Genomic DNA, 26,211 nt, shown 5'->3' on the forward strand with positions numbered 1-26,211 from the left:
TATATGTATATATATTAGAAAGCTATATTTGTCATAGGTAGTGATTTCTTTGCTGAATCTGAGCAGTTAATTAAAAACATTCAGGAAACGGGTCCCTCCCTGGTGTCACAGTAGGTTAAAGCACAGCACTATGAAGTGATCCACAGCCACTGTATCACAAGATTTATGCCTGGCCAGGGAGCTGACCCACATGGGGTGGTAGACCTCTCCTGACCCAACTGTTTCTCCCCTCAGCAGTAATATTTCAGGGCATCTGCCTGTTCTGCTTCCCACTCTGTCTCCAGTGAATCCTCTCACCCACTGCACCTCTAGCCTGTACCCCACTTCTTGTATGCATAAGTAAACAAATCTTAAAAGTCAACATTCAGGAAGCAACTTACCAGTCTCATCATTCTAGATGTCATTAAGAACATTCATGATACATAGGAAAGTCAAAATACCAACATTAATAGGAGTTTAGAAGAAGTTGATTCCAATCCTATGGATTTTATGTTAGCTTCAAGACTTCCATGGTGGAAGCAACTGTAAATATGGTAGAAATAACAAGACTACAATTAGAAGTGGATCCTGACAATGTTACTTCATTGCTGCATTATCGTGATAAAACAAGTTCCTTCTTCTATAAGTGAAGAAAAAAAAATGTGTATTTTGGGATGGAATCTCCTGTTCAAAATACAGTGATTACTGTTGAAATGACAAGTTTAGTATATCCAGAAGCTTAGTAAATAAAACTAAGAGTCAGGGTTGGAAAAGATTGGTTCTAATTTTGAAAGAAGTTGTGTGGGTAAAATGCTATGAAATAGTTTTGCATGCTACAGAGAAATCTTTTGTGAAGAAGTCATTGGAGATTGTAAAGGATGTGTCTTTTTTTTTTTTTTTAATTTTCACCCCTCCCATGTCTTTTTTTAAAGAAATTGCTGTAATTACCTAAGTCTTCAGAAGGAAGCTATCATCCTGACCAGTCAGCAGTCATCAAGATATGACCCTCCACCAACAAAAACCTAACAGCTTGCTGAAGGGTCAAATGATATGTAGCAATTCTTAGCAATAAAGAAAAATTTTTAATAGAATCATATTAATTGGTATTTTAGACACACTGCTGTTGTACATTCAATAGATCATAGTATATTGTAAACATAAGTTTTATATGCAGTGGGAATCTAAAGATTGTGTAACCTGCTTAATTATAATTGCTTTACATTGGTGTTCTGGAGAACCAAAGCTACAATATCTGCCAGGTGTGCCAGTATTTCATTGACTTGCCCATTGTTTTTTAAAAACAATGTTTGCTTTTATTTTTCAAAACCAATTTCTCTTGAGCAAATATGTTTGGCTCTTAGTAATCACTGTTTCCTTTCATGATCCTAATTATCCCTCTTGGAATTTTGCTGGAGTTAACATTTATGAGCAGAAGGTTCATTTCTACATTGTCCCTTTACTCCTTTATAAATATTAATAGATGCCTGTCTCTAATATGTTGAAAATACTATGTTGTTTTCAAGCTACCATAATAGCTTTGAGCTGTTATTTGTCAGTTTAGTATTCTGATATGTAAATTATGATACTATCTAAACTTGGATTTGTTGTTATTTAATAAAAGCAAAAAGATATTCCTATTTTTTGTAGTAGTATAAAAGCAAAAAAGTTATAAATATCAATATGAAGAGAATGTATAATAACTTGATTGTCATTTACTTTTGTTTTTATTTGGTAACTAATAGTATGACAGTATCAAGACAACAGTTTTTCTTATTTATGCATGCAGTAGCTAGATGTGTGGGGGACAGGGGCTGGAGAGAACTTACCAGAGACAAAGCAGGGAGTAGAACAGGCAAATGTACTGAAATACACTGCTGAGGGAGCTAGTGGGGGGACAGGAGAGGTCTGCTGTGCTACATATAGGTCAGATCTCTGGCTAGGGATTGAACTGGTGCTATAGTGACTGCTGATAGCTTTTATGCTGAGCCTTACTTATCCCCTTGTGCCACCAGGGAGATCCAAAGAATATTAAGTTAGATGAGCAACTTATAAATTATATAGGTACCTTGAACTTTGGACAAAAAAAAACAAAAAAAATCTGAAAATGCAATTTAGTGATTAGCTGACTGATTCAGGGTTAAGACTATAGTATCCTTTTCACTTGTTACTTTTGTTTTGCAAATTTTCTCTAATGAATTAGGTTATATATAAGGAAAACGAATTGTTTGACACAAAACAAAAAGAATACTCTACCCATCCTCTGGGTTTTAAAATATTTATTTATTTGTGCATATAAGAACTGGGGTACAGGCCAGTAGTGGTGGTGGGATTTGCCAGAGTGGGGAGCAGAACAGGCAGATTGACTAAAATACCCTGCTGAGGGGAGCAAAGGGCAAAACAGGAGAGGTCTGCTGTGCATTGTAGGTCATCATTCTGGCTAAGGATTCAACTTGTGTTGCAGTGGCTTTGGATTGCTTCATAGTGTTGTTCCTTAACCCTTTGCACCACCAGGGAAGGCCCTAGTTTTAGGTTTTATTAATCTGTAGTTTACATTTCCACATTTAAAGTATTTTTCCTTTACAGATAGTAACAAAATAGGTATTCAGTTAAATCTTCCTTCTATTAGTGTTTTACCATCTTTTCTGAACACAGCTTTTAATAAAAAGCCCTTTATGGATGAAGCATAGAATTGGACTTTTAGTGGTGAAGTTACTGTATATACACTTTGATTCTTAGCAAGGCACACAGATACACATAATGCTAAAATGTGAATGTTGATTTGTTTTTTGAACTGCTAATTTTTCCTCTTAGAGGTGATATGTCAATAAAACAAATTAAAAATATATGACTTTATTATATCTTAATTTTTAAATAGTATATAATTCTGTAATTTCTTAGGCCAGCTTCATTTTCTGCATTTTTAAGTCTATAGTTTAATTTTTATTCAGCAGAACACAAAACTTTTTACTCTGCCAACTCATGTCAACAGGCATGTAAACAATAGTGTTTTCACACATCTTTAAATGTAAAATTCATTTAGCTATGTGTTAGAAAATCCAGATTCTAATCCCAGGATTCCTATAAACAAGGTTTCTAATACTGCCACCAAAAACTTAATATGAGTGTTCATTTTTTCACCTATAAAAAATGAAATTATTCTTAGGCTTCCCTGGAGGTGCAGGGGTTAAAGTCTCAGCTTTATCAAGGTTTCCCCAGCCACTGTCGCATGAGTTCAATTCCTGATATGGAGCTAGTCTTCTTGGGGCAGCAGACATCTCCTGTCTCACCCTGTGCTCTCCTTAGCAGTGTATTTCAGTAGATCTGCCTATTCTGCTCCCCACTCTGTCTCCAGTAAGTCCTCTTATACCTTACCACCTCTGGCCTACACTCCAGTTCTTGTACGCATAAATAAATAAAAATAGATATTTTAAAAAAATGAAATTATTCTCTGAAATTTCATTTACATTTTAACATTTTTATTTAATTTTCTCATTCAATTTTTTTTTTCTCTGACTTGGAATACTTATCTTACATGAATATATTGAGATTATTTATAAGAGCAAGGAAAACAATAAATCTTCAAACCTCACTATATTGTTGATGAATTTTAAGATATCTACTTCTGAAGTAGTCATCGTACTGTAGTAGTACAGAAAGAAGTACAACTTACTTGTAAAGGGTAAAGCTTTTAATTCTAGGCATATCTGACTATTTGTTGATAATATACAGATATACATATGTCCTAGTAGTGGATAAAATACAAATTAGAAGTTTAGATCCAAAAATATCGTTTGAAATGATTCATTTCTTTATAAAAAGAAAAAGAAATTGGTCATCTCAGTGTTACACACCTGCAAAGCTGTATATAATGAAATGAAAGTGAAACCTTACAATATTGAGAGGAAAGAGGATTATCTAATCAGGAAGATTCTACAAGAGAATTCATAGAAATGATAAAGACATAGAACTAATCTAGAGTTATAGTTGGTTCAGAAAGCCTAGAAGGAATACATTTTATTATTTGTATGATTTCTCAGTCTGTTTCCTTCTAAATGTCAGTAAAGAATGCAAGGGTAAAAATCGGTCATTTCTTCAATCATTGTTTTCCCAGGGCCTAGCACATTGCTTTACATATAAAAGACATTCATACATATTGGTTAACTGAATGTACTGCCTGCAGGGAAAAGAGTTTAAAATGTGTAAGTTTAGATCCATTTTCATATAGTAATCCTTGTAGATCTGATTGTTTATTGAATGCCTGGAAGATCTGCAGGTCTTTTTTACCAGTAAGAGTTAATCCTTTGGATATTACCATGATGCAGAAATTATGTTTGTCTCTCTCTTTTTCTGTCTCTCTATATAGATACAGATATAGATAAGAATTTTTATTTATTCGTGCATATATGAACTGGAATACAGGCCAGAGGTGGGGGGCTGAGAGGAGACAGAGACAGAGTAGGGAGCAGAACAGGCATATTGATTGAAGTACACTGCTGAGGGGAGCAGAGGGCTGTCTGTTGCTCCCTGTGTGGCACCTCCCTGGCCTGGGATTGAATTTGCTGCAGTGAGCTTCATAGCATTTATAAACACATAGTGCTTTAACCCGTTGTGCCCTCAGAGAGGGCCCTGCTCATTTATTTTAACTCCTAATTGTACATAAAAGATTAAACATTTTTGAAAGGAACAGATTCTTGGTATAATCATACATGTTGTCTCCTTTTAGCTTCTGTTTACTTTCTCACCTCTGTTGATTTATTCAGTTTGTAACCTAGAAACCTAGCTAAAAAGGAAGGAAGTCAGAGATGTGTATTTCAGGGCAGTAACTGAAGTAGTTTCCTCTTCCTCTAGCCTGGTTTAGCTCTCAGAAAGACCATTTATTCTCCCACCCCAACAACAAGAAAAATGAACAGTTATTCTTCAACTTCCTTCCTTAATCCATTAAGGAAGGTGTAAGTCATAGGAACAACCACTCTATAAAAGACTAATGCTGCTTCTTGCTTGAATGTTAAAAACAAGAGAGAATTAAGGTTACTTAATGTAAAAGCTGAACAACTTGTGATTGCTGCCAATAAGTTTTCTATAGTGTTACTTCACTATTTTTGGTTTAGAATGTATCAGGGCACCAGCAAATTCACATTAATGTGCTTATAAAATTATTGGTTAAGCACAGTTTGTATATTAAGATGGTACTTATAATTTTCAACTAGTTGCACCTTTCTGCACTCTTCCTTTATGTTATGATTTGATATTATATAGTATTAGAAAAAACATTTAATTCAACCATGATGTTTAGAAATACTTTCTAAAAAGGTTTTTTTATATTGATACTAAATATTTTGGTTTTATAAAAGTTATTGCATTTTATGTTAGTAGGCAGATTATAAATATCACAGTTGCATTATTAGCTAAGTGTAATTTCACATGCTATTTGAGTCTATAGGGAACTGATAGTTGAGAAACAAAGCTGTTGTTACATTTATATATGTACCTTATATGAATTTATATGAGATTATAAGATGAATCCTGGGGCTCAAATAAGTCAGCCAACAGTATTTACCCAGTTTTTTTTTTGTAACATTAAATTGTGAATTCTTCTCTTTCCATGTATTATATTTATAATTATGAATGCATTATTAAGATGGTATATGTGATTTAATCTTTATTTTGTACCATTTAAAAAAATAGTTTGTTTTAAAGTTGTAATTTAGTTCCATCAATGTTCTAAAGCTATAATTTACTAACATTCTTAAGGTAATCATTACCCATGTTTTTCATCCTTTAAACAAAAAATAATTGAGATTTTAAAAAGTGCAAGTTAGCCCATCCTATACAAAATGGAATATATTTTTCTTTTTATTAACCTGATATTTTCTGTGAAATGAAACAAGTATCTGTAGAATAGGTGTTGGCTGGTGAGAAGTTTTTTTTCTCTTCTAAATTGGTTTTCTTGGTGCTATTAAAAAGAACAATGTGAGTTTTATGTATGTTTGGAAGTTGAGATGTCTACAGTGGGATGAATTTACAATGAAAGACCATTCACATATTTAAAAATAGTTGAATGTTTTCTTGCATTCAAGGTATCTTTTTTTCATATTCTTGTTATACATCTCAATTCATACTGACCACATTTTAGTTGCTCTGCAGCCATGTGATACTGATGAGTTGGCTATCATATTGGACAATTCTAGAGTTTTGAATTAGGAGAATATGTTAGATAACTCATCAGAAAAACACATTTTATGTTTTCCACTTATGTATTTCTATGATTCGGACCTATCAAATTTGTTTTTACAAAGAAAGAATTTCAGGAGTATTTTTTTATCTGCCAAAATAAATATTATCAGTTTGTTTTCTCTTAAGTATCTCTGACATTGTTGGCTGTGTCATTTGATTTCCCAAAAATGTTTTCAACTTTTTTTTCCCCTTAGGTTTTTTTCTATCAGTATAGTTTTAAGAAGAAATACACTAAATATAAATTCTTTACCTGAAAAAATTCGAAATATTTTTGATGGCTTAAAGTTATGCTTCATTTTGGCAAACTTTTGAGATATTTACATATTATTGTTTTCTGCACTTTCTCATCTTGGTAAATCTGGAAAGCAAAAACTTTGTATTTGCGTTTTCTTTATGAAGAAGACAGTAAATTTGAGCTTTCAGTCTCGCCACTAGTCTGTCTTTGTCTGTTGTTAAAATTATGAGCCAGTCTCTATGGCCGCAGCCAAATGAGTAATCACCAGTAATGTGACTCGTGCTGGAAGTGACTCCATCAGCACCTGTGACGGGGGATTAGTTACAGTTTACAGAGCACCGCCTCTTCCCTTCTCTCAGTGTGCCCTAAGCCAAGTACTCGTTCTCATTTGGGTGTCTGCACTGTTGGAAGCTACCGCAGTGTGTTTCCACGCAGACGGAGTACAGTGGGAAAGGCTTTCTCTAGCTGATGGATGGCTGTTCTCTCTATTTGGAGTATCTTACCGGTTATGTAAGCGACCTCGGGAGAAATTATCCTGACCCAGATCGGAGGATGCAGTAGTGCTTCAGCTGCAGGATTTCTTAGTCGTTAACACCACAGGGCTGATGACAAAGAGCGAGTTGTAATCCTCATCATTGCCGGGGCTGAGCCAGAGCAGACAGAAAATCGTCATTTGCTCGTCGGAGACTTGTTAGGTTACAGCCTCTGCTTCGTTCTGTGGTCTTGGCTTTTCTTCCTATACAATGACGACGCTGCAAGTGAGCTCAGAAATGCTTGGTTTGAGAGCCATTTGCCTGTGATTTCTGAAGACGAAAAAAGAATTTAGGCATTGCTCGAGAACAAAATGGAAACACCGGCGTTACTTCTCTGACCTTTAAAGCTGGGTTGTGGATTTGAAATTTAAAGATACTTTAAAATTCTCAAGAACAAAGTACGGTTTGTATTTTTCTGCTTCCTTTTTCTTTTGTCTTAATTTACATTTGGTTTTGTTGCTCAGCCTTAGGAATTAAGGTCACTGCCTTTTATAGATCTAGTCTTAGTGATCTTAGTTTTAAGAATTTTTAACTGTTTCATTTAATAGATTTGTGTGTATTTTCACATTGTAAAAAGAGAAATTTAAAAACAGGAATTTAATTGTTTAAAGTACTACAGCAGAAATGTTTGAGGAGAGTGTTTATAGAATATAATGTTTTAAGGGAAGTGGGTATTTGTTTTGTGAGGGTTTTTTGGTGTGTGTGGTGTATTCCTGTCCCCACCCCCAACTTGTTTTCTAACAGTATCGTGTTTTTCAATAGACCTACTTGGGTGGGAATTTGGACTTTGTTCTTTCTAGTCACTCCAGGTTTTTTTTTTTTTCCCCCCAAACTAAAACTTGAGTTCTAAAACGTTGTTTATATTGTTTTCTACTTGAAAATTTTCCTTTAGTAAGTTTTATATCAGATTTTTGTGACTAATGACCTGATTTTTTTTTAACTGGGAAAAGGAATTTTAATGTTAATCGGAGGTTAGAAACTCAGACTGCAGACATAAAATAAACTCCATGAATTTCAAGTTAAATGTTAAGCGGTAAGCTTTAACATGGTTTGTTTGAGCAGCTGAGTTATGTTTGAGGGCTGAAGCTGATTTATTTTAAAAATGTTTTTTCAAGGAGGGCTCATCTGTTCGCCTCTTCCTCATGTGAATGGAATGTGGTGCAGCATGGAGCCCCAAACAGGATACAGTTGTTCTAAGCATTCTTCCTATAGAGTGGTGTGGGCCCTTCTAGAAATGCAGGCTCTCAGCTAAGTATTTATTTTGGTTTTAAACTATTTTTAAAGTACAGCTAACAGTGACAACGGCGGACCTTTAAAGAGCTCTTAATCCACTAATAAAAGTGAAGAAATGCTTTATTTCAGCTATGAATAGTTTCAAATTAGTTTTGTTATTTTTAAACTCTTTTTCAGTATTGGAGTAATAGTCATTTTGTGATTAGGGCACATTCTACTGTGACTTTCATCAGATGGTGGTTCATTGCTTCCCCTTAGGCTGTGGAAGTTCCTCATAGAATGATATATCTTTAGAGTCTTGAATTACTTAGTTATGCATGAGTTCTAGTTTTTTTACATTCCAGTGCACCTACACCCATGAAATATTTACTACAAATTCGCCATAAAAGCTCTCAGATCTGTTGGCTTTTATAAATATTTGTGTTTTCATATATTTGAAATGTTTTCAACTTGGGTACAAAATTAATAATGACTACATCTCTGATTTGCCACTGTGAAAGCATTATGTTTTAATTATCTTCAATTTTTTCATGATAGGAACAGTCACATTTTTAGGGTTGTTTACTTAATACTTATTAAAGCATTTTTTAACAAGTATTATAAAATTGTTTATCAGCATTTGGAACTTATTTGTAGGTTAAATATAATTGAACATTTAAAAATTTGCAAGTCCTGATCTTAATTTGCTACTTAAGGAGCATAGTACTTGGATTTACAATTTGTAAATGATACAAGTATTTCTGCATTAGAAATAGGTCATTACATTCACATTACATTTCTGATAGCTAACTTCTACCAGTTACTTACATTTAACTATTTTCTAAATTAGTTATTTTAACCTAGAAACTGGGCTTTTACTTCTAACTTAGTAATTTAAATTATGGTAAACTGTCCTGTTGAAATTTACCCTTAGAACTCTTACCCTCTTATAAAAGTAGTTGTAAGAGGCTCTCTTCACAAGAATGTTTTTCATATTATAAAATGACTAGGTCTCATAGGAAATGCAAACCACCTGTATTATTTGCCTAAGAAAGAGGTACTCAGACAGGAGTTTACTTCTTTTTTAAATCCCACTTAATTGAATTGTATCCTTAGCCACTTAGATAATACCTTTTGTGGACCTTTTTGTTAACCTTCACCAGTTGACCTGGCATAGTATTGTTTGAAGAGAAATAGAGCGTTTGATTAGAATTAGCAATCCTCTGGAGAATGTGCTAGTGTTTTCTAGTTTACAAAAAACTAAAAGATACATTTGGAAAATGTACATATTTCATATCAGTTGATCACAAACTGTTATATACACTTTAAAGTCTAAATGACTGCTGTTGGTTTAACCTGGAAACTTTCTTCACTCGCTAGGTAGGTAATATAATAGGATTTTGTGCAATGAGAATTCTATGAAAAAATCTTGGTAAATGGAAGGTGTCAGCTGGCAGTAGTAACTGGAGTTAACTAAATAACTGGGGAACTTCTAGTTTGATAATGTAATTTCCCACCTAAGTAAACATATTTTGGTACATATGTATACTTTAAAGGTTAGCCCTGGGACATGGGTAGCAAGTTTTTACTGTAATTCTTTTTCTCATCATAAATGCTGAAAATAAACAGGGATTTAAGAGAAGCTTTTCATTTTCTTTCAATTTAGGAAGGAGAAGGTATTATTTATAAGTTTATGGTGTGGATGGTGTAGCTGTAAAGACATGTTTACAATGCTTATTCTCATGTGCTTTTTAGCTTTTAAAAATACTCCACAGTGAATTGGAATGAAAAGCTTTAAAAGAAATTTCTTAGGAAATAACTTTTAGTCACCGAGTTAAATTTTATTAATTTTTTCCCTCAGTTTATTGTTGTGATCAGCAAGATGTTCAATTTCTTTTAAGACATAATATGAGAAGGGAAAAACACGATTTATAATCTCCTGGGGATTTTTACTGTCTGTGCCAAAAACCTTGGTTTACATCCAAAAGGTCACACAAGTTGCCCTGTAGCAAGTAAGATTGCTTCTTATGATATATGTAATTTTGTAGGTGAATTGTTTAATTCCATTTGCTAAACTTAAATTCTTACATAGTAAAATCATTTTTTTTAAGATGGAGAATTTTGTTTTCATCTTTTTAGTTTTTAGGGCAGTATCTTGTAAGATACTTGGTTTTATTCATTCAGACTTATACTTGAAGTGTATGTTACAGCCTCCCACCCCCTAAAAAAATGCATGCATAGAACCTTTATTTCCTTCCTCTTCCTCTTCAGCCTCCTTCACTCTCACCCTCACCCCACTAGTGAGTAAAATCCTTTATTGTAAAAGATGAGTCTAAAGAATCAAATGACCTTTGATTTCCGCCCTTCCCCCAGCTTTTTTTTCTCTTCCCTCTCCCCACCCCCACCAGTAGTAGGAATCTGGAAGAACTTTACTGAAAGGTGGGTTTTGTGTAGTACTTACCTCTTTTACTGCTCCCTTCCCCCATGCTGCTCACGCGGAGCAGCTGGATTTTTATTTGTGCTTAAGGCAGGGGCGGGGGTGGGTAGAGCATGGGGTGGAGTTAAAAGACCAGATGCATCCTGATCATTTGAAATCCCTGTGTGAATGAGTTAGGGAAAAAATTACGCACGTAAGTCATAGCTACTGTTTTAAAAAGAGCGATATTTATGTTTTACAGAAGGACTTGGGGTAAATATGCTTTCCTACTCAATTTCCCATTTCAGAGGCAATTTCTCCCACTATTTACAGAAAATTTTATATATGTGTATGTCTGATTATATCCCTTTCTTGAAACTTTACTTACACTAGACTTTTTCTTTTGATTCCTGTCAGTGTACTTCATTACTATATAATAACTGCAAAATATTCCACTACATGGATAAAGCATTACTTTAGATTATAATATAAAAACGTAGTATTAATTGTGATAATAATAACGATACACTCATCATATTTTAAGGTTATAACCTAGAGAATAACCACTAGTACTTTTTTTCTCTTACCAGACTTTCAAACCTCTGGTTGATAAAAGTATACCCAGTTCAATCACTGCGGTAGAATTCCTTGTAGATAAACAACTGGATTTTTTAACAGAAGATAGTGCCTTTCAGCCCTACCAGGTAAGCATTTTTAAGTTGTTTTTAAAAATTAACTAGTCATTAATCTTAACTGATAATCCTTTTAAATATTCAACGTGGGGTGTAATATCTAGATTTCCAAGGAATCCATTGCATTAAGTAAAATTTTAATTATGAGCAAGTTTGTACTGAGAGCCTACTATAAATGAGCCAGGTTAGCCGATCTGTTGGTGGGAATACTGCCATTGTAAGTACTGTTCATTGTTAGAAAATAACTGGTTAGAAAATAGTATTAATTATCTTTGTCTTCAATTCTAAAGGTTAAGAATTACATCAATTAATGTAATTAAATAAGATTAGTGTTTAATGTATTAATATATATATCAAGTTAGCATTAATAGTACTTTATTTTCTATATAAGTGGGAATTTTCCTTGAGGTTTTTTTTTTTGAATAGTTAATTTCTCAATTTTAGTTCCTAGTTGCAGTTTAAGCACAGAAACATTTCATTGGAAAACATTTTCTAGTACATTGTTTAGATTTTAATCATGAAACTCATGAAAGGTAGTAGTCTAAATTATTTTTTAAATTACTAAGAAAGTTCTGTCAGTTATTTTTAAAAAGTATAAGTAAAAATGCATAGAGGCTTGTTCCTTATATTTTTGGAATTTAGAAGGAATTAAGTTGTGCGTTTTGTAGGTTACTTTTTACTGAAATTATATAATCACATTGAAGGAAAAGTGGTTTGAAGAAATTTGACTTTTTTTCCCCCAACAGAGGTAAAAGTCAGTTCTTGTATTTAATTTTAGAATACTGTTTTTCAAAAGTCAGATGTAAAGACATTGTTTCTGCAGAAAGAACATGGGTTGAGTTAATGAGCAGTGATTTGGTGTATGTGGAGTTACAATACTTAGGTAATTAGACCAGTTATGCTTCTTCTATTAGATCTACCAAATGAGGTCGTTCCCTTCTCTGTAAATGTTTCCTATTTTGAAGTGTACACAGATGAGCTTTTGTCTTTTCTATGTTATCTTTTTTATTTCATTAAATGATCTTGTCTTTAGACAGTTACCTTGCTTTTTGTTTACATTGTTTATAACTTAAAAAATCTTAGCAAGTCTTAGTTTAACAGTAGAAGTGTTATAGCTTTTCCCTAGGGTTTTTTGTTTTGTTTTTAGTTATGAATTCCATTTAGTCCTTTAATTATCATTTGTTTAATTTTTAACTTGTAGTGGGAATTAGTGTAGGTGAATCTAGGTAAAATGAAAGAAATTTTCTAACTCTTAATGTTTTAATGTTGTGGTTTTGATTAATACTCTGAAATTTCATCTTAAATTTGACTTAGAGATGTAAAGTCATTATGTAGGAATTGCTTTTAAAAGTAATCCCATCTACCAGGTGTCCTACAGTTACGATATTAAAATTACAATGAGTGCAAGGATAAAATAGTATTTTATACAGCATATTGTTCATGATGTTTCAACTGGTTTAGATTCCGTTACATTTTTTGGTCTATTGAAAATAAATGCAAAAGGATTTAAAGATTTACTTGATTTGGAGAAATACATGATTGCTTTTTTAAGTTATTTATATTGTATTGCAATAGGTAAGTCAGTTTCTGAAGGCTATATTTTCTAGCTATAAGTCAGTTTCTGAATACTGTGTGATTCATTTTAACTATTTAAAATCCTTTTCACAAATAATTAGATTTCCTCTGTTCTAAGAAATTAGAAATAATAATACCAAGCTCTTTTTTTAATGCATTAATTTTTGGAGTTAAGAAGCAATATAGATGGTTTGCAGTAGAACTGTCTTTTTAGGTGTTTTTATTATGATACTCAATTTTTTTTTTAATGAGGTTTGAAAGTATTTTGTCCATTAAGTAAATGACACCTACTATATCATTTAGAGTGCAGACTTAAGATTGACACAATATAGTTTTCCAGATTTATTTATTTAAATGAATTTCTAGGTAAAGAGAAAAAAATTAGAATTCATGTAATTGGAGTGACTTATCCCAGAGTGCTTTTCTCTGTCCCAGTTGCCCAAACAGTATATTAAATTCCTTGGCTTCTTAAACATGGCAGCTGTTACACATATATATTTATAAACATATAAATATATTTTTATAAATAGTGCTTTGATATACTCACTAGATCAAAGGCACTTTGGGGGGGGTAACTGAACAAATTTTGAAAATTGTTTGACTCTAGTTGCTTTTTTCTTATGCACCTTAAATTTCATGAGGCAGTTTTTTCCTGAACATTTATTATTCTTTATAGACTTCTAAAATGTGATAAGGCAAACTCTTATTTGGAAAAGGCTTTGTGAATAGAGTGATAAATATATGCGAACTATTTTTAAAAATCCCATAAATGATGGCCCTCCCTGGTGGCGCAGCGGGTTAAAGCACTCCACTAAGAAGCTAAAGCCACTTCTGCATGAGTTCGATTCCCGCCTGCCCCGGAGGCGACCACATGGCTTGCCAGACCTCTCCTGACCCGCCCGCTGCTCCCCTCAGCAGTGTACTTCGTCGATCTGCCTGTTCTGCTCCCCACTCTGTCTCTGGTGAATTCTCTCACCCTCCGCATCTCTGGCCTATACCCCAGTTCTGTACAAATAAATAAATAAATCTTAAAAAAAAAATCCCATAAATGATGTTTGGCTGTGAATAGTTAAATGTTTTTACAGTGGGAAAATACCTCTCTAAAGAAGAACCTTCACCATCCTTTCTAAGGTTTCCTCTTTCATTGCAAAGCTCTATATTTATTATACATCAAAGTGATAAAATACATTGTAATGGTCAGGAAACTCATGACTTAACATTATTTATAGATCCTTTCACTTTTAGGTTCCTGGTTTTAATTGAATTCTTCTCTTTCAGAGTGGTTTCATGGTGTTGAAAATATCAGATGACTGGTATTAAGTTGATGTAGTCAGATTTTCAGTTAATGTGTAGTTGGGAAGTTGAGGTATAAGCACTATAGGTGATAAATAGTCTGGAAAGTTGATGAGAGAAATCCAACATCTTAAAGATAATATGACTGATAACATGTTAATTGGGTCACTGAAATGGCATACCATAGTATTTAAAAATTTTTTTTTTCTTTTCTTTTCTTTGTGCACACATGCATTGCTGTGTCCTAAAAGATTTCCTGATCTTGCGTACAGTTAACTTTCTTTGAAATAGAGGGGGAAGGGAAAGGAGAAAGGAAGTCAGAGAAATTGCAAATGCTAAGATATCTTTTAGTTGACAGGTCCAAGCTGACATTCAGAGGAGTTAAAAAGAAATTACCGATATTAAAAGTTGCTTTTTTGTTTTTTAGTGACTTAAGATTTCTGTTGGTTTAGTATGGCAAATGATTGCAAAGTTTTACAAACCTCATTAAATTTCGATCACTCTTGTAAACAAACATTTTGATTAAAGTTAGGAACATTCAACTTTTAGCATGATTTTGAAATCATCTTGTCCTGCTTTTGGCTTGTGGCCATACACACACCTGCAATTTGCAGGTTGATTGCCTCATAGAGGATATAGAAGAGATTATTTTTTACCTGAAAGTTGTACATGACTCATATCAATTAATCTGGGTTGGTCTGCCTTGTTAGTCCAGTAGTTTCTAGAGATCACAAGCCTCTTTGCTTTTTGATAAAATAAAGGAAGAATACTAAGGGTATGATTTCAAAACCATTAGAGATTATAAGCAAAATGTGTTTGTGCAAAACTACCCTTTATATTTATCTTATTGTATATTAAGATTTGTTGTAATGAAATATGCTTCCTAGAATAAATATGCTTTCCTAGAATAAGTTGCAGTCATCCTAAACCTGAAAGGAATGACCCTAACTGAAGTTTTGGGTCATAATGAGTTGATAAGAATTTTAAGCTAAAATTAGTTCTGTACTTTCTATCATAGTAGAATATAAATACTGAACTATTTCACAGAAAACTACATACAGTACTTCTGTATTGAAAGTTGCAGTAGGAGGAAAAGGGAATGGTGGTACAAACTTATATTTTTTGCTGTTCTTCAGACTAAAAAAGATTTGAAAACTGTGAAGTTTTACAATAGTATATAATTAATAAATGTACCTGGTTGTGTCAGATGTATATATCTATCATTTTTGTAGTCTTTCAGTAATTTCCCCAGTAGTCTGTTATCATTGTAGACCCTTATCATTGATTGTATAAATTTACTGGCTGTACTTTTAGACTATTTCCAAGATACTGATAGTTGTACAACACGTCTGCTTTGTTAAAAATAGCTCAAATGATAATGTAGGTAAGTTACCAGTACAGGGAGTTGAGTGTTATGGAAGCATGCAATTTTTTCCTTCTAAATTTTTGTTACTGCCCTAAGGAATTTTTGGAATGACTGCACAACCAGTATGAGATAATGTAAATGACGTTAATGTTGACACTCATTTAGCAAAGGTGAACAATCAACTGGCTTTTATTGTTACAAGTCAAATGTGTTTTGTTAAACATCTGTCAGAAGTTGAGCCACTAATGAAGGATGAACATCTTTAGTAATTTGATTTTAAGGAAATCAGTTCTGGAGAATACTATGATATTGTTGATAGTTTAAAGAAAGAGGTAAACAGAATTTCATGTTTGTAATGTTTTTGTTTGATGGATAAAGACAAAATTTCTTTCACTCTTATTTTAGTTTGTCACATAGGTAATTAAATGACTTTAGAGCATTCTTTTAAAACCATCGCATTCCTCTAGTAGGAAAGAAAATTTGACCAAGGAGAGGAGTTATTCCGATAATTGTAAATATTTCTGCCCCTGGTATCAAATTAGTACATCCTCATTAGTGACTGAACTATTTATTAAGAGAGATACATTTTGTAAGAATTTTAAGATATAGTGGAGAAAGAGTTAGTGGGACTCTTCACCCAAACCCTTAACCTCCCAGAATGGAGCATCTGTAGTAATAGTTAAAACAAGATGACCAGAAGTCAACATATCTTAAGAATTGCAGCACTTGATTCTTCCTCAGAAAGGAGTCTTTAAAAAATGTAAATTTTTTCCTTAGACTCTACTTGTGTTTAACTTAGCCTTAAAAAAGATGTAAACAATAAACATCTGGCCTTGAAACTTACATCCCTGTAAATTTTGTTCGTTTAATAGTGATTTTAATTCTGTGTTTTCCTTAGTCCCAGCTACTTAAGGGTTTAAAAAGAAAAAGATGAAGATATAAAATCATAGTCCATATTCTGCATCCCTTCCCACTCCATTTTGTAATCCATTGAGCATTTATGTTAAAGTTTCCTTGAAATAGACTTGTTTTAACAGGTCAAAAATGCATAAAAACTTGAGGGATACCAAGAAAGAAGTCAGCACCTAACAGGAAAAGGGGAGGTTCCATGGTCGCTGCCATGCCCAAAGGAGGGTGTTGCTGAGCAGGGAGAAGAAGAATCTGGAAAGGAAACTGAAGAGGAAGGAAGCAGGATGGAGAGCCAGAAAGTGACTTGAAGGACTTACAAGGAGTGGGCAGAAATGCGAAGAAGCTGTACTGGCTTCTTCATCCTGGACTGGGTGAGGGATCAGTGGGGAGGTTAACAGTGGCAGCTTTTATCTTGATTTTGTTCTTTTTCTTGAAGATTTGTTTGGCTGTTTCTGACTTTTTTTTTCCTATGGGTCCCTACCAAAAGGTGCTTTAGAGTTGTGGCAGTCTTTTGGCCAGTCCTGTTTGACTGGATTTTTACCCACAAGGGGAGGGGTAACTTTTGGGTGTTTGATTTGGAACTTTTTTTTTGGCTTTTTTGTGTTGCACACTAATTGTGTTAACGGTCTGTTCCACTAAAGGTCTATATAATTTGTCTTGATGCAGGAGACGGCAGAACTTATTTAAAGTAGGCAGGTTGGGTATTCAGTGGTGCCCCTCTGAAATATATACTTGATATTTGAAATGGTTAAAGATGATTTTTGAAGGCGCTCATGACTCCTTCATTGGGATTGAGAGAGTGAGGCAGACATTTATTTGTGAAGAGAGGGACTGCATAGGAGGTAGATTTAGGGAATAATAGACTATTAACCCAGCTGGAAAATACAATTTGATTTTGAATTGTAGATGCCATACTATATAACTAAGTATTGTGGACTCAGATTAAAAAAGGAAAAGGATTGCTAAGTACAACTACTAAGTAGCTTTTATCCAGTAGGCTATGTTTTATGGGGAACAAGAGAGTTAACAAAATTTTCTACCTAACAGTGGTGCTGTTTATTTTAATACATCAAAAGCAGACAGTTGTGTCTTTAACAGTCTTTTGTCCTAGATAATCAGTTTAAATAAGTATAATGGTTAGAAATTTTGAAGTTAATTCATGCAGGAATAATTTCATATGCTAACTTTGCCATTTGCTTCTAGCTAAGTGAGAATGAGGAAGTTGCTAAAGCATTATAAATAAATGGTTTCCTCATCTATAATGTAAAGATTTCATCTACCTTAAGAATTGTTATGAAGATTAAATAGTTTATTACTATAAAGATAATTTCTCAGTAAAATGTAGTTATTTACACATGATCTAAATTTCCCATTTTGTAGATAGTCTTTAAACTTTTTGGTAGATGTTTACAACTCCTTTTCCTATAGTACATAGCCATTGAACATTTCCCTGCCACCATCTGCATTTTTTTGTTTGTTTGTTTTTATTAAACAATCGGTCTTACTCGTCTTCTGGAACTCCTTAACCATTTTTTCTGCAGCTTGAGGGTAGATAAGCTTGTTTACTATCACTACAGGCTATGGCCAATGTGTAACAGAACATGTCTGTGTAGTAATGTTTCTTGTACCCTCTCCCCATTTTTTAAAAAGATTTATTTAAGCTTACAGAACTGGGTACAGGCCAAAGGGCCAGTGAGAGGATTCCCCAGAGACAGAGTGAGGAGCAGAGCAGGCAGACTGACAAAGTACACTGCTGAGGGGAGCAGTGGGCTGGTTAGGAGAGGTCTGCTGCTCCTTGTGGTCACCTCTGGTGCAGGGTGCAGGGATCCAACTCATGCGGAAGTGGCTTTAGCTTCTTAGTGCTGTACTTTAACCCACTGCGCCACCAGGGAAGACCCCTTTTCCCTGTTTTTAAGAATATATATGAATAAGATTCCATCACATCTTTTATAAAGCATTATATTTTTATTTATAAAGCCATTATTTTTTAAATGATACTAGAAAATATTCATTACCCTATTATAGTATAATCCACAATTCATCTTTACACTTTTTCCCTACATGAAAGTCATAAACTGCTGCTGTTATTTTTATCTCCAAAAGTCTAAGTGAAATTTATTACAGAATTATTTTTATTCTTGTTTCTGGAGAGAGATTGTATTTACTAATGGAAGTCTTCTAAGTATTGACTAAATGACCTTTAAAGTTCCTTTTCAATATTTACCCAATTCTGTGTACCTATTTAAGGTGGAAAAACAACCATTTCTGAACAACATTAATCAAGTTAATCCTTGACTAATTATTTGTCTCTGGGATAAAAGGCATTCATCCTAAACATAGATTTATCTCAAAAGGAGAACTAGTGAGTTCAGAGAGTATCTGGTACAAATCAGGGTTCTGAAAATTGAAATAATAGCGTTGTTTGAATTAATAGTATTTTCTGGTTTTTCTATTTTTGTGTGTCTGTTTCTGAATTATCTTTCAGTAGAGTATATTCATCTCCAATTAGTCTTTGAGTTTTTTTTTTTTTAAAGATTTATTTATTTGTGCATACAGAACTGGGGTATAGGCCAGAGGCTGAGGGGAGGCAAGAGGCTTCACCAGAGACAGAGTGGGGAGCAGAACAGGCAGATGGACGAAGTGCTAAGGGGAGCAGCGGGAGGGTCAGGAGAGGTCTGCCACGCCAAGTGCCAAGTGGTCTCCTCCCAAGTGGTCTCCTCCGGGGCAGGCAGGGATCGAACTCATGCGGAAGTGGCTTTAGCTTTTCAGTGCTGTGCTTTAACCCACTGCGCCACCAGGGAGGGCCAGTCTCTTGAGTTTTTTTATGTATCTCCCTTTCCATTTGATTATGCTTTCATATTAGCATTTCATTGAAATTCAGAGGTGCCCTGTTACCATAAAATCAGTACAAAATGGGTACTTGGAGACTATGGATTATGTACTGTGCCAGGATTATAAGAAATACAGGATCATAGCCATAGCTGTGAACTGACTGCTGGCTGATAATTGGCTTGGTAGAATCAGCATCTGTGGGCAAGCAGAGGGGTGGTCTACAAGATGAGGCCAGAACAGGAAGCTGCTATTGTGTAGTACTTGGCTTTATTCCATTTCTAGTCAAAAGCAACAGCTTGCAATAGTAGAGCCATGCTTAAGCCTAGAAAGTAGGATGGACTGCAAGAAAAGGGGAACTGGTAGTTAAAACAGTCATTCTACTTCCTTATTTAAGTAGCTTTTTTTTACTAGTTGGTTCATCATGCTTTAATATATTAAGTAATTGTGTTTTGTGTTGTTCAAGTACTCATTTTATCTCTTGTCTGCCTGATTATTTTCTTGCTATAATTTAAAAAATAGTCATGAAATACGTTTTTAAAGTCCCATGAGTCAGGTATCCAAACATAACCAAATGCATAGTGGATGCCTTTAAAAAGAGAGTTCTTTCATTAAAAAATTGGTTACAAAATTTGGTGTGTTGAAAATGTATCCATGGAATCTAAGAACGTGTTATTTTGACTGAAATTTGGCCCAACTATGAGCTGTTCTGCAGTATTCAGATTAAAAACATGTATAAGTCACAGTCTGCAATAGTTCTCTCCTGGTCCTAAATCTGCTATGATCATATGCTGAAAAATCTGCCAGTCTCTTTTTAATTTTTTTGTGGCTGCTGTTATGAATTTAAAGTATGTGAAATTATCCTTATAGATATCAAATTTCAAAGATTCTAAGCCATGATTAGTTACCACTGAAAAAGGTTTTTTTTTAAGCTTCTGTCAATCAAGATAGGTTGATATTATATATTTATTTCTCTTGACAATTGCAAGTTCTTTTTAAAACATGGCCATATTAAAACTTAAATGTAAAGTTTTATTTCTCAGTGTAATATTAATAAATTATATTTTTGTAAAGTTTGAAAATTTCCTCATGTATTTTATTTTTTAAGAGGAAATAAGATTATTTCAATTTTATGTAAAATTTTCACGCTACCGATACTTAAGCTACACAAGTTTTTGAGAGGGCTAACTTACAAACAGAAAGGTAGCAGAAGTTAGAAGCTAGATTAAATTAAAAAAGGTGAAAGACATAAAAAATAACAACTGAACCTTATGTGAATTAGAATTAGGAACTGGAAAGTCAGGAACTCAAGTAATCCTTTTCTTTATTCCTTCCCCCCACTTCCTCAGTTTCCTTTCTGCAGACAAATTCTTTCACTAACTCATAGGTTTTGCCTTTCATAATGCTATTTTCCATGTGACTTTGACAGTGTTGATTTTAGCCACCTGACCTCTTCTTTTACAAGACCTTGAAGTTTAATTGTGTTTCTTAGTTAAACTAGAATGTTCTGAGAATGAAAGATTGAAAGGAAAAAAGGGAAGAAATAATGAGGAAGGGAGAGGATGGATATATGATAATAATTTTTAGAGTTGAAGGAAGTGAGATTTTGGGCATTGTGACTGGACATCTAGGTTTACACAACTAGTAGAAGCCTAAACAGTGTTTGAGCGCAAAACTCTTGATTCCAATATACGAATTCTATGTGCCACTCTGCCTTTGTGAGCCATCACATAGGAAGTGTTTATTATATGCATATTGTTATTTTATTTGGCACTTAATACTTCTTAGAGTTGATGACATCTTATGTATATTGAAAATGTCCTTAATTTTATTGTATGCACAATTTGCCTGTATTTTTCTGACACTTGCATGGAACTGTACCCCAAATCTGTGCATATCTTTGTTTCCTAGGTAAAGAACACAAAGATGTTTTCCGACATTCCTGTTTTCTCAGCTGCCTGGTTGTGCTTATAGATAGTTTGAAAATGTTTTAAAATGAAGCTCTCTTCCTCTTACCAAAAGAATTGACTCTAAAATTTAGGTGTCCCTAGACCTCAGAATAGGCAATCCCTAAAAGCATAAAACTTGATAAAAACAAAATAGTTCTAGTCTTTAATAAACACAAAGAACGAGGAGCTTTTTATTCATCTTTTTGAGGACTTATAATTGTAAAGGCTTGTAATTTAATGGAAGAAATATAGAGACACACAAATGTGAATTGTAGACATCAGGGAGGTTTATACAGGTTATGAGAGAGAGGGGATGACCCTATTCTTAGAGTAAGTGACCCCTAACTAAGTTCACTCAGGATGAATATAAGTTAGCTAAGCCACTAGGACTGCAGAACTTGATCTTGTTTTAAGTGCATGAAACAAAGTAAACAATCAGAATGTGTCTTGGATAGCCCACTTGAAAGAATTCTAACCATACCTTTCTGGTAAGAGTAGAATAGTAAGAATTCTTCGTTTAACATTTTTTAGTCATATCAGTCACTGACCTCAATCTCATTGCCCTCATGCAGTATAGAGATTGGACATTTGTTAAAAAGAAGCAAGCAGTAAATTTACATAAATTTATAACTCAATTATAAATTTACATAAATACATAATTTAATCATGAAGTTTTATTTATAATGTTGTGCAGCTATCACATCACCATCATCCATTTTTAGAACTTTTTCATTTGATCATCTACATTTATTACTAGTAACTTTCCTTATTTTTTTAGTATACCCTTCTCTCCCCAGTAACTAACCTCTGTTCTTTTTTGGTCTTACTTTGTCCATGTAAATTGAGTCATACAGTATTTGTCCTTTTTTGAATAGCTTATTCAACTTAATGTCTTCAGGTTTCCCTGTGTTAGAGCATATCAAATATTTTTTCTTCCTATGCCTGAATAATATTTTGCTGTGTTTATGTGTCACATTTTATTTTGTTCATTTATCTGTTAATAGACATTGAGATTGTTTCCATCTCTTGATTATTGTAATAATGCTGCTGTAGACATTAGTGGGTAGTAGCTGTTTGAATCCCTTTCAGTTATTGCGGTTATATACCTAAAAGTCAAATGGCTGGAATATTTGGAAATTTATGGGGTTTTTTTTTTTGTTGTTGTTGTTGCTGTTGTTTTAAGGAATGTAGTTTTCCCACAGCATCTGCACCACTTTACATTCCCATCTCTGTGAAGTCCCATTTTTTATTTTGTTTTGTTGTTGCATTTTAATGGTTTTTAAACCCATTGTTACACTCATAATTTGTACATATTTTCTTCATTCTGTGGATTGCCTTTTTTCTCTCAGTAGTGTTTTGTGATATGTAAAGGTTTTTTTGATGAAGTTAGTAGGGTCCAACTTAATTATTTAATGTGTGAATAGCCTATTTCTTCCTTGCCTCATTGAATAGTTTTGGCACTCATGTGAGATTCAGTTGATTTTCTTAAATTATTATTATTTTTTTTTTTTTTTAGATTTATTTGTGCATACAGAACTGGCGTACAGGCCAGAGGCTCAGGGGCGGCAAAAGCCTTCACCAGAGACAGAGTGGGGAGCAGAACAGGCAAATCGACGAAGTACACTGCTGAGGGGAGCAGTGGGTGGGTCAGGAGAGGTCTGCCACGCCATGTGGTCACGTCCGGGGCAGGCGGGAATTGAACTCATGCAGAAGTGGCTCTAGCTTCTCATTGTCGTGCTTTAACCCACTGCGCCACCAGGGAGGGCGTCAGTTGATTATTTTTGTAGAATTTATTTCTATGCTGTTTGTTCTATTCCATTTGTCTGTCCTTTCCTGGTGTATGACACTTTCTTTACTGGAGTAACACTTTATTTCATTTTTTACACATGCATAATTTGTCCAAACAGTTGCTGACTGTAAAGATTAGTCATCATAAAGAATAACAGTAATACACGTCTACTTTACTGTTGAAGTTTTCTGAAGTACTGCTTCAGTGTTTAGAATATAATAACTCCTGTTTTGAAAGTTATTGGACATAAACTAAATTTTGGACATACTGTCTTTTGTGAAGGTATATTTTTAAGATGTAAGGAGAAAAGATCCAGTGATTGCTAAACTATAAATTGTAGTCATTTATTTATTGCAATGTACCACTCACTTTGCTAGACCATAGGAAATTAAAGTCATGATTCTTTTTGAGATCGGGAGAGAGCCATAAATGTACTTATAAAAGTCATGTACACACAGCCCAGTGTTGTGGAGTCAGTTGTTGGAGTAAGATTATAGCTATTTGGTTGTACATTTTTCTTCATTTTACTTTCTCTGAGAAGATAAGGGTTTAGAAAAAAGGAAAGTGATAAAGCTGATAGTGTTTCTCTATAGAGCACTGTTATTAGGATTTTCCTGAGAAACAAAACAAATAGGATATATGTATAAGCAAGCCTGCATGTAGACCTTCGACTGACTACTGTTCTCATCATAACTTAGAGGGGAGCTTTCACAATGTCTGGAGCCCTTGATGAAGACCCTGCAAATGAAGATGCAGGATGCCTTGAAATTCTTTGTAGCATGACCCCATGTAGGCACCACCAGTCTTTATTTCCAAATGAAGCAGCGCATCTACAAAAGGAAAAATGGCATTATACATCATAACGTTTGAAGAAAACCTGAGAGAAACTTTTGTTGGCAGCTTATGCCATTGTTGCCATTAAAAACCTTGCTAATACTGTATTGTGTTGTTTAGAAATACTGGCCAAAGTGGGCTCCAGTTTGCTGTTGCCAATGGTGTCACCCCCTATTGCTGGCTGCTTCACACTTGGCCCTTTACTGACCAGATGTAGGCAATTCTCTGTCTGGGAGCCAAGACTTGGTGGTTACTGATCTCAGGACTGATCACTAGTCTTTGACTCAGCCATCTTATGTTAACCTGCCTACCATTTGCTCTCGTAACACAGATTCTAATCTGTGTTGTGTGGACATTGCCATCTCCTGTAATAAGTGAGCTACTCAATGGCTTTCATGTAGTGAATACTGGGCCTGGAAGTTCTGTGTACACGTGGCACAGTCTCCTTTGAACACTCCTGGGAGATGACACCTGATAATCTGTTTCTACTGAAATCCTGAAGCGGTTAAGAAAGAAGAGCATGCTGCTGTTTGAAAAGGCTGACCAAAGGGGAATTTGTGTGTGAATATACTGCCTCAGCTCCCAATTTTGATGCTACTTAACCTGAGGTTACAGACTGGTCTAAAGACATGTACCTGTGCTCAGCCTGCCACTAAAGACTGGTCTAAAGCTCCCCCTATTCAGATCACTGAATGAATAGGAATAATCACTGAGTGATCTTCAGTTGTTCTTCCATAGACTCTTAAAGAGAAAATGGAAATGAAGTAAACAGAAAATAGAAACTTTCTAAAAGAATACAAGTTACCAATTTGTGGCTAACTCTTTGATCTAACTGTTCCCTTGTGTATTCTGTTTGTCTGTCTGTCTGTCTAATCTAATCTAATCTATCATTTATGCATACAGAACTGGGCTACAGGCCAGAAGTGCAGGCACAGTGAAAGGATTCAGCAGTGACAGTGGGGAGCAGAACAGGTAGATTGATAAAGTACAACGTGAAGGGAGCAGTGGGTGGGACAGGAGAGGTCTGCCCCACCATATGGGTCAGCTCCCTTGCTAGGGATCCAGCGTGTCAGCAGTGGCTGCTGCTGGCTTCGTGATGCTGCACTTTAACCTGTGGTACCACCAGGGAGGAACCCTCCTTTGGTATTATTTTAAAGCAAATCTACTTTCCTCTGTGCTTTTCTGTATCTGTGATGTGTGTGTGTGTGTGTGTGTGTGTGTGTGTGTGTGTGAGAGAGAGAGAGAGAGAGAGTTTGCAAGCACACATAGGTGAGCAAAAATAAACAGATAGGACTATATCGAACTAAAAATCTTACAGCATAGAAACCACAGAAGTAAAAGAGAAGCCTAATTAGGGAAGATTTTGTACATCGTACATCCAACAAGGGGTTAATATTAAAATATATATATAAAGAACTCATACAACTCAACAAACAATCCAATAAGAGAATGAGCGTTTAATGAACTTCTCCAAAGCAGACGTACAGATGGCCAGCAGGCACCTGAGAAGATAAATTATTTCATTATTAGGGCAATGTGAATCAAAACAAAAATGAGATATCACCTCATGCCTGTGAGAATGACTGTTAACCAAAACATAAACAACAAATGTTGTTGGAAAGGATATCAAGGGAAAAGGAATCCTTATGCACTTGAGGGATAGGAAGGCAAAGATGTGGAATTCCATGCCATGCAATGGAATGGAGTACTATTCAGAGTTATGTCTGTTTGTCTGTCTGTCTAATAAGAAGGAAGCCCTGCCATTGCATTAACAGGGATGTACTGAGGATATTAAGGTTAGCGAAATAAGTCAGACAGAGAGAAAGACAAATGATAAGTTTTTACTCACATGTAGTATATAGGAAAAAAAAACCAGGAAATAAAAACAAAAATAAACTCTTGGATTATAACACTTAGTGGTTACCAGAGGAAATGGGAGTGAAGTAAGAATGTTATGGTGAAGGATAGAATTGAACCTTTAGTGTTAATGTAGTGTATAATACATGGTTGATTCTCAATGATGCACACATAATATAAAATTTACATTACAATGCTGGCTACTTTAGAAAGTAAAAAGGAAAGTATGATGCAGGTAGATTGGAATTTAACAGCAAAAGAGGTTACAAAACAAAGTAAAAATAGTTATAATTCGAATTTTGCCTTTCTAGTACAGTTTGATATAGAGGCAGTAACACTTTTATTAATCAGTACTTATGACTACCATACTATAGTAATATAATAGTCATGAATATTGATAAAAATCTTAAAGTGTGGTATTTTTTTTTAAGATTTATTTATTTATTCATATAGAACTGGGGTACAGGCCAGAGATGTGGAGGGTGAGAGGATTCACCAGAGACAGAGTG

General features: G+C 34.4%; 1 protein-coding gene across 1 annotated transcript in view; it reads left to right on the forward strand.

Annotated features, from left to right (window-relative positions):
• JMJD1C (jumonji domain containing 1C) overlaps positions 1-26,211 on the forward strand; it is a 207,293-nt gene that overhangs the window by 119,672 nt on the left and 61,410 nt on the right. The window contains exon 3 of the mRNA XM_012723687.1: positions 11,200-11,313. Within this exon, the coding sequence (XP_012579141.1) occupies positions 11,200-11,313 (114 nt within the window). The remainder of the gene's footprint in view (positions 1-11,199; positions 11,314-26,211) is intronic.

This window comes from Condylura cristata, unplaced genomic scaffold, assembly GCF_000260355.1.
Source record: "Condylura cristata isolate star-nosed mole 26May11 unplaced genomic scaffold, ConCri1.0 scaffold00011, whole genome shotgun sequence".
Taxonomy (NCBI): Eukaryota; Metazoa; Chordata; class Mammalia; order Eulipotyphla; family Talpidae; genus Condylura; species Condylura cristata.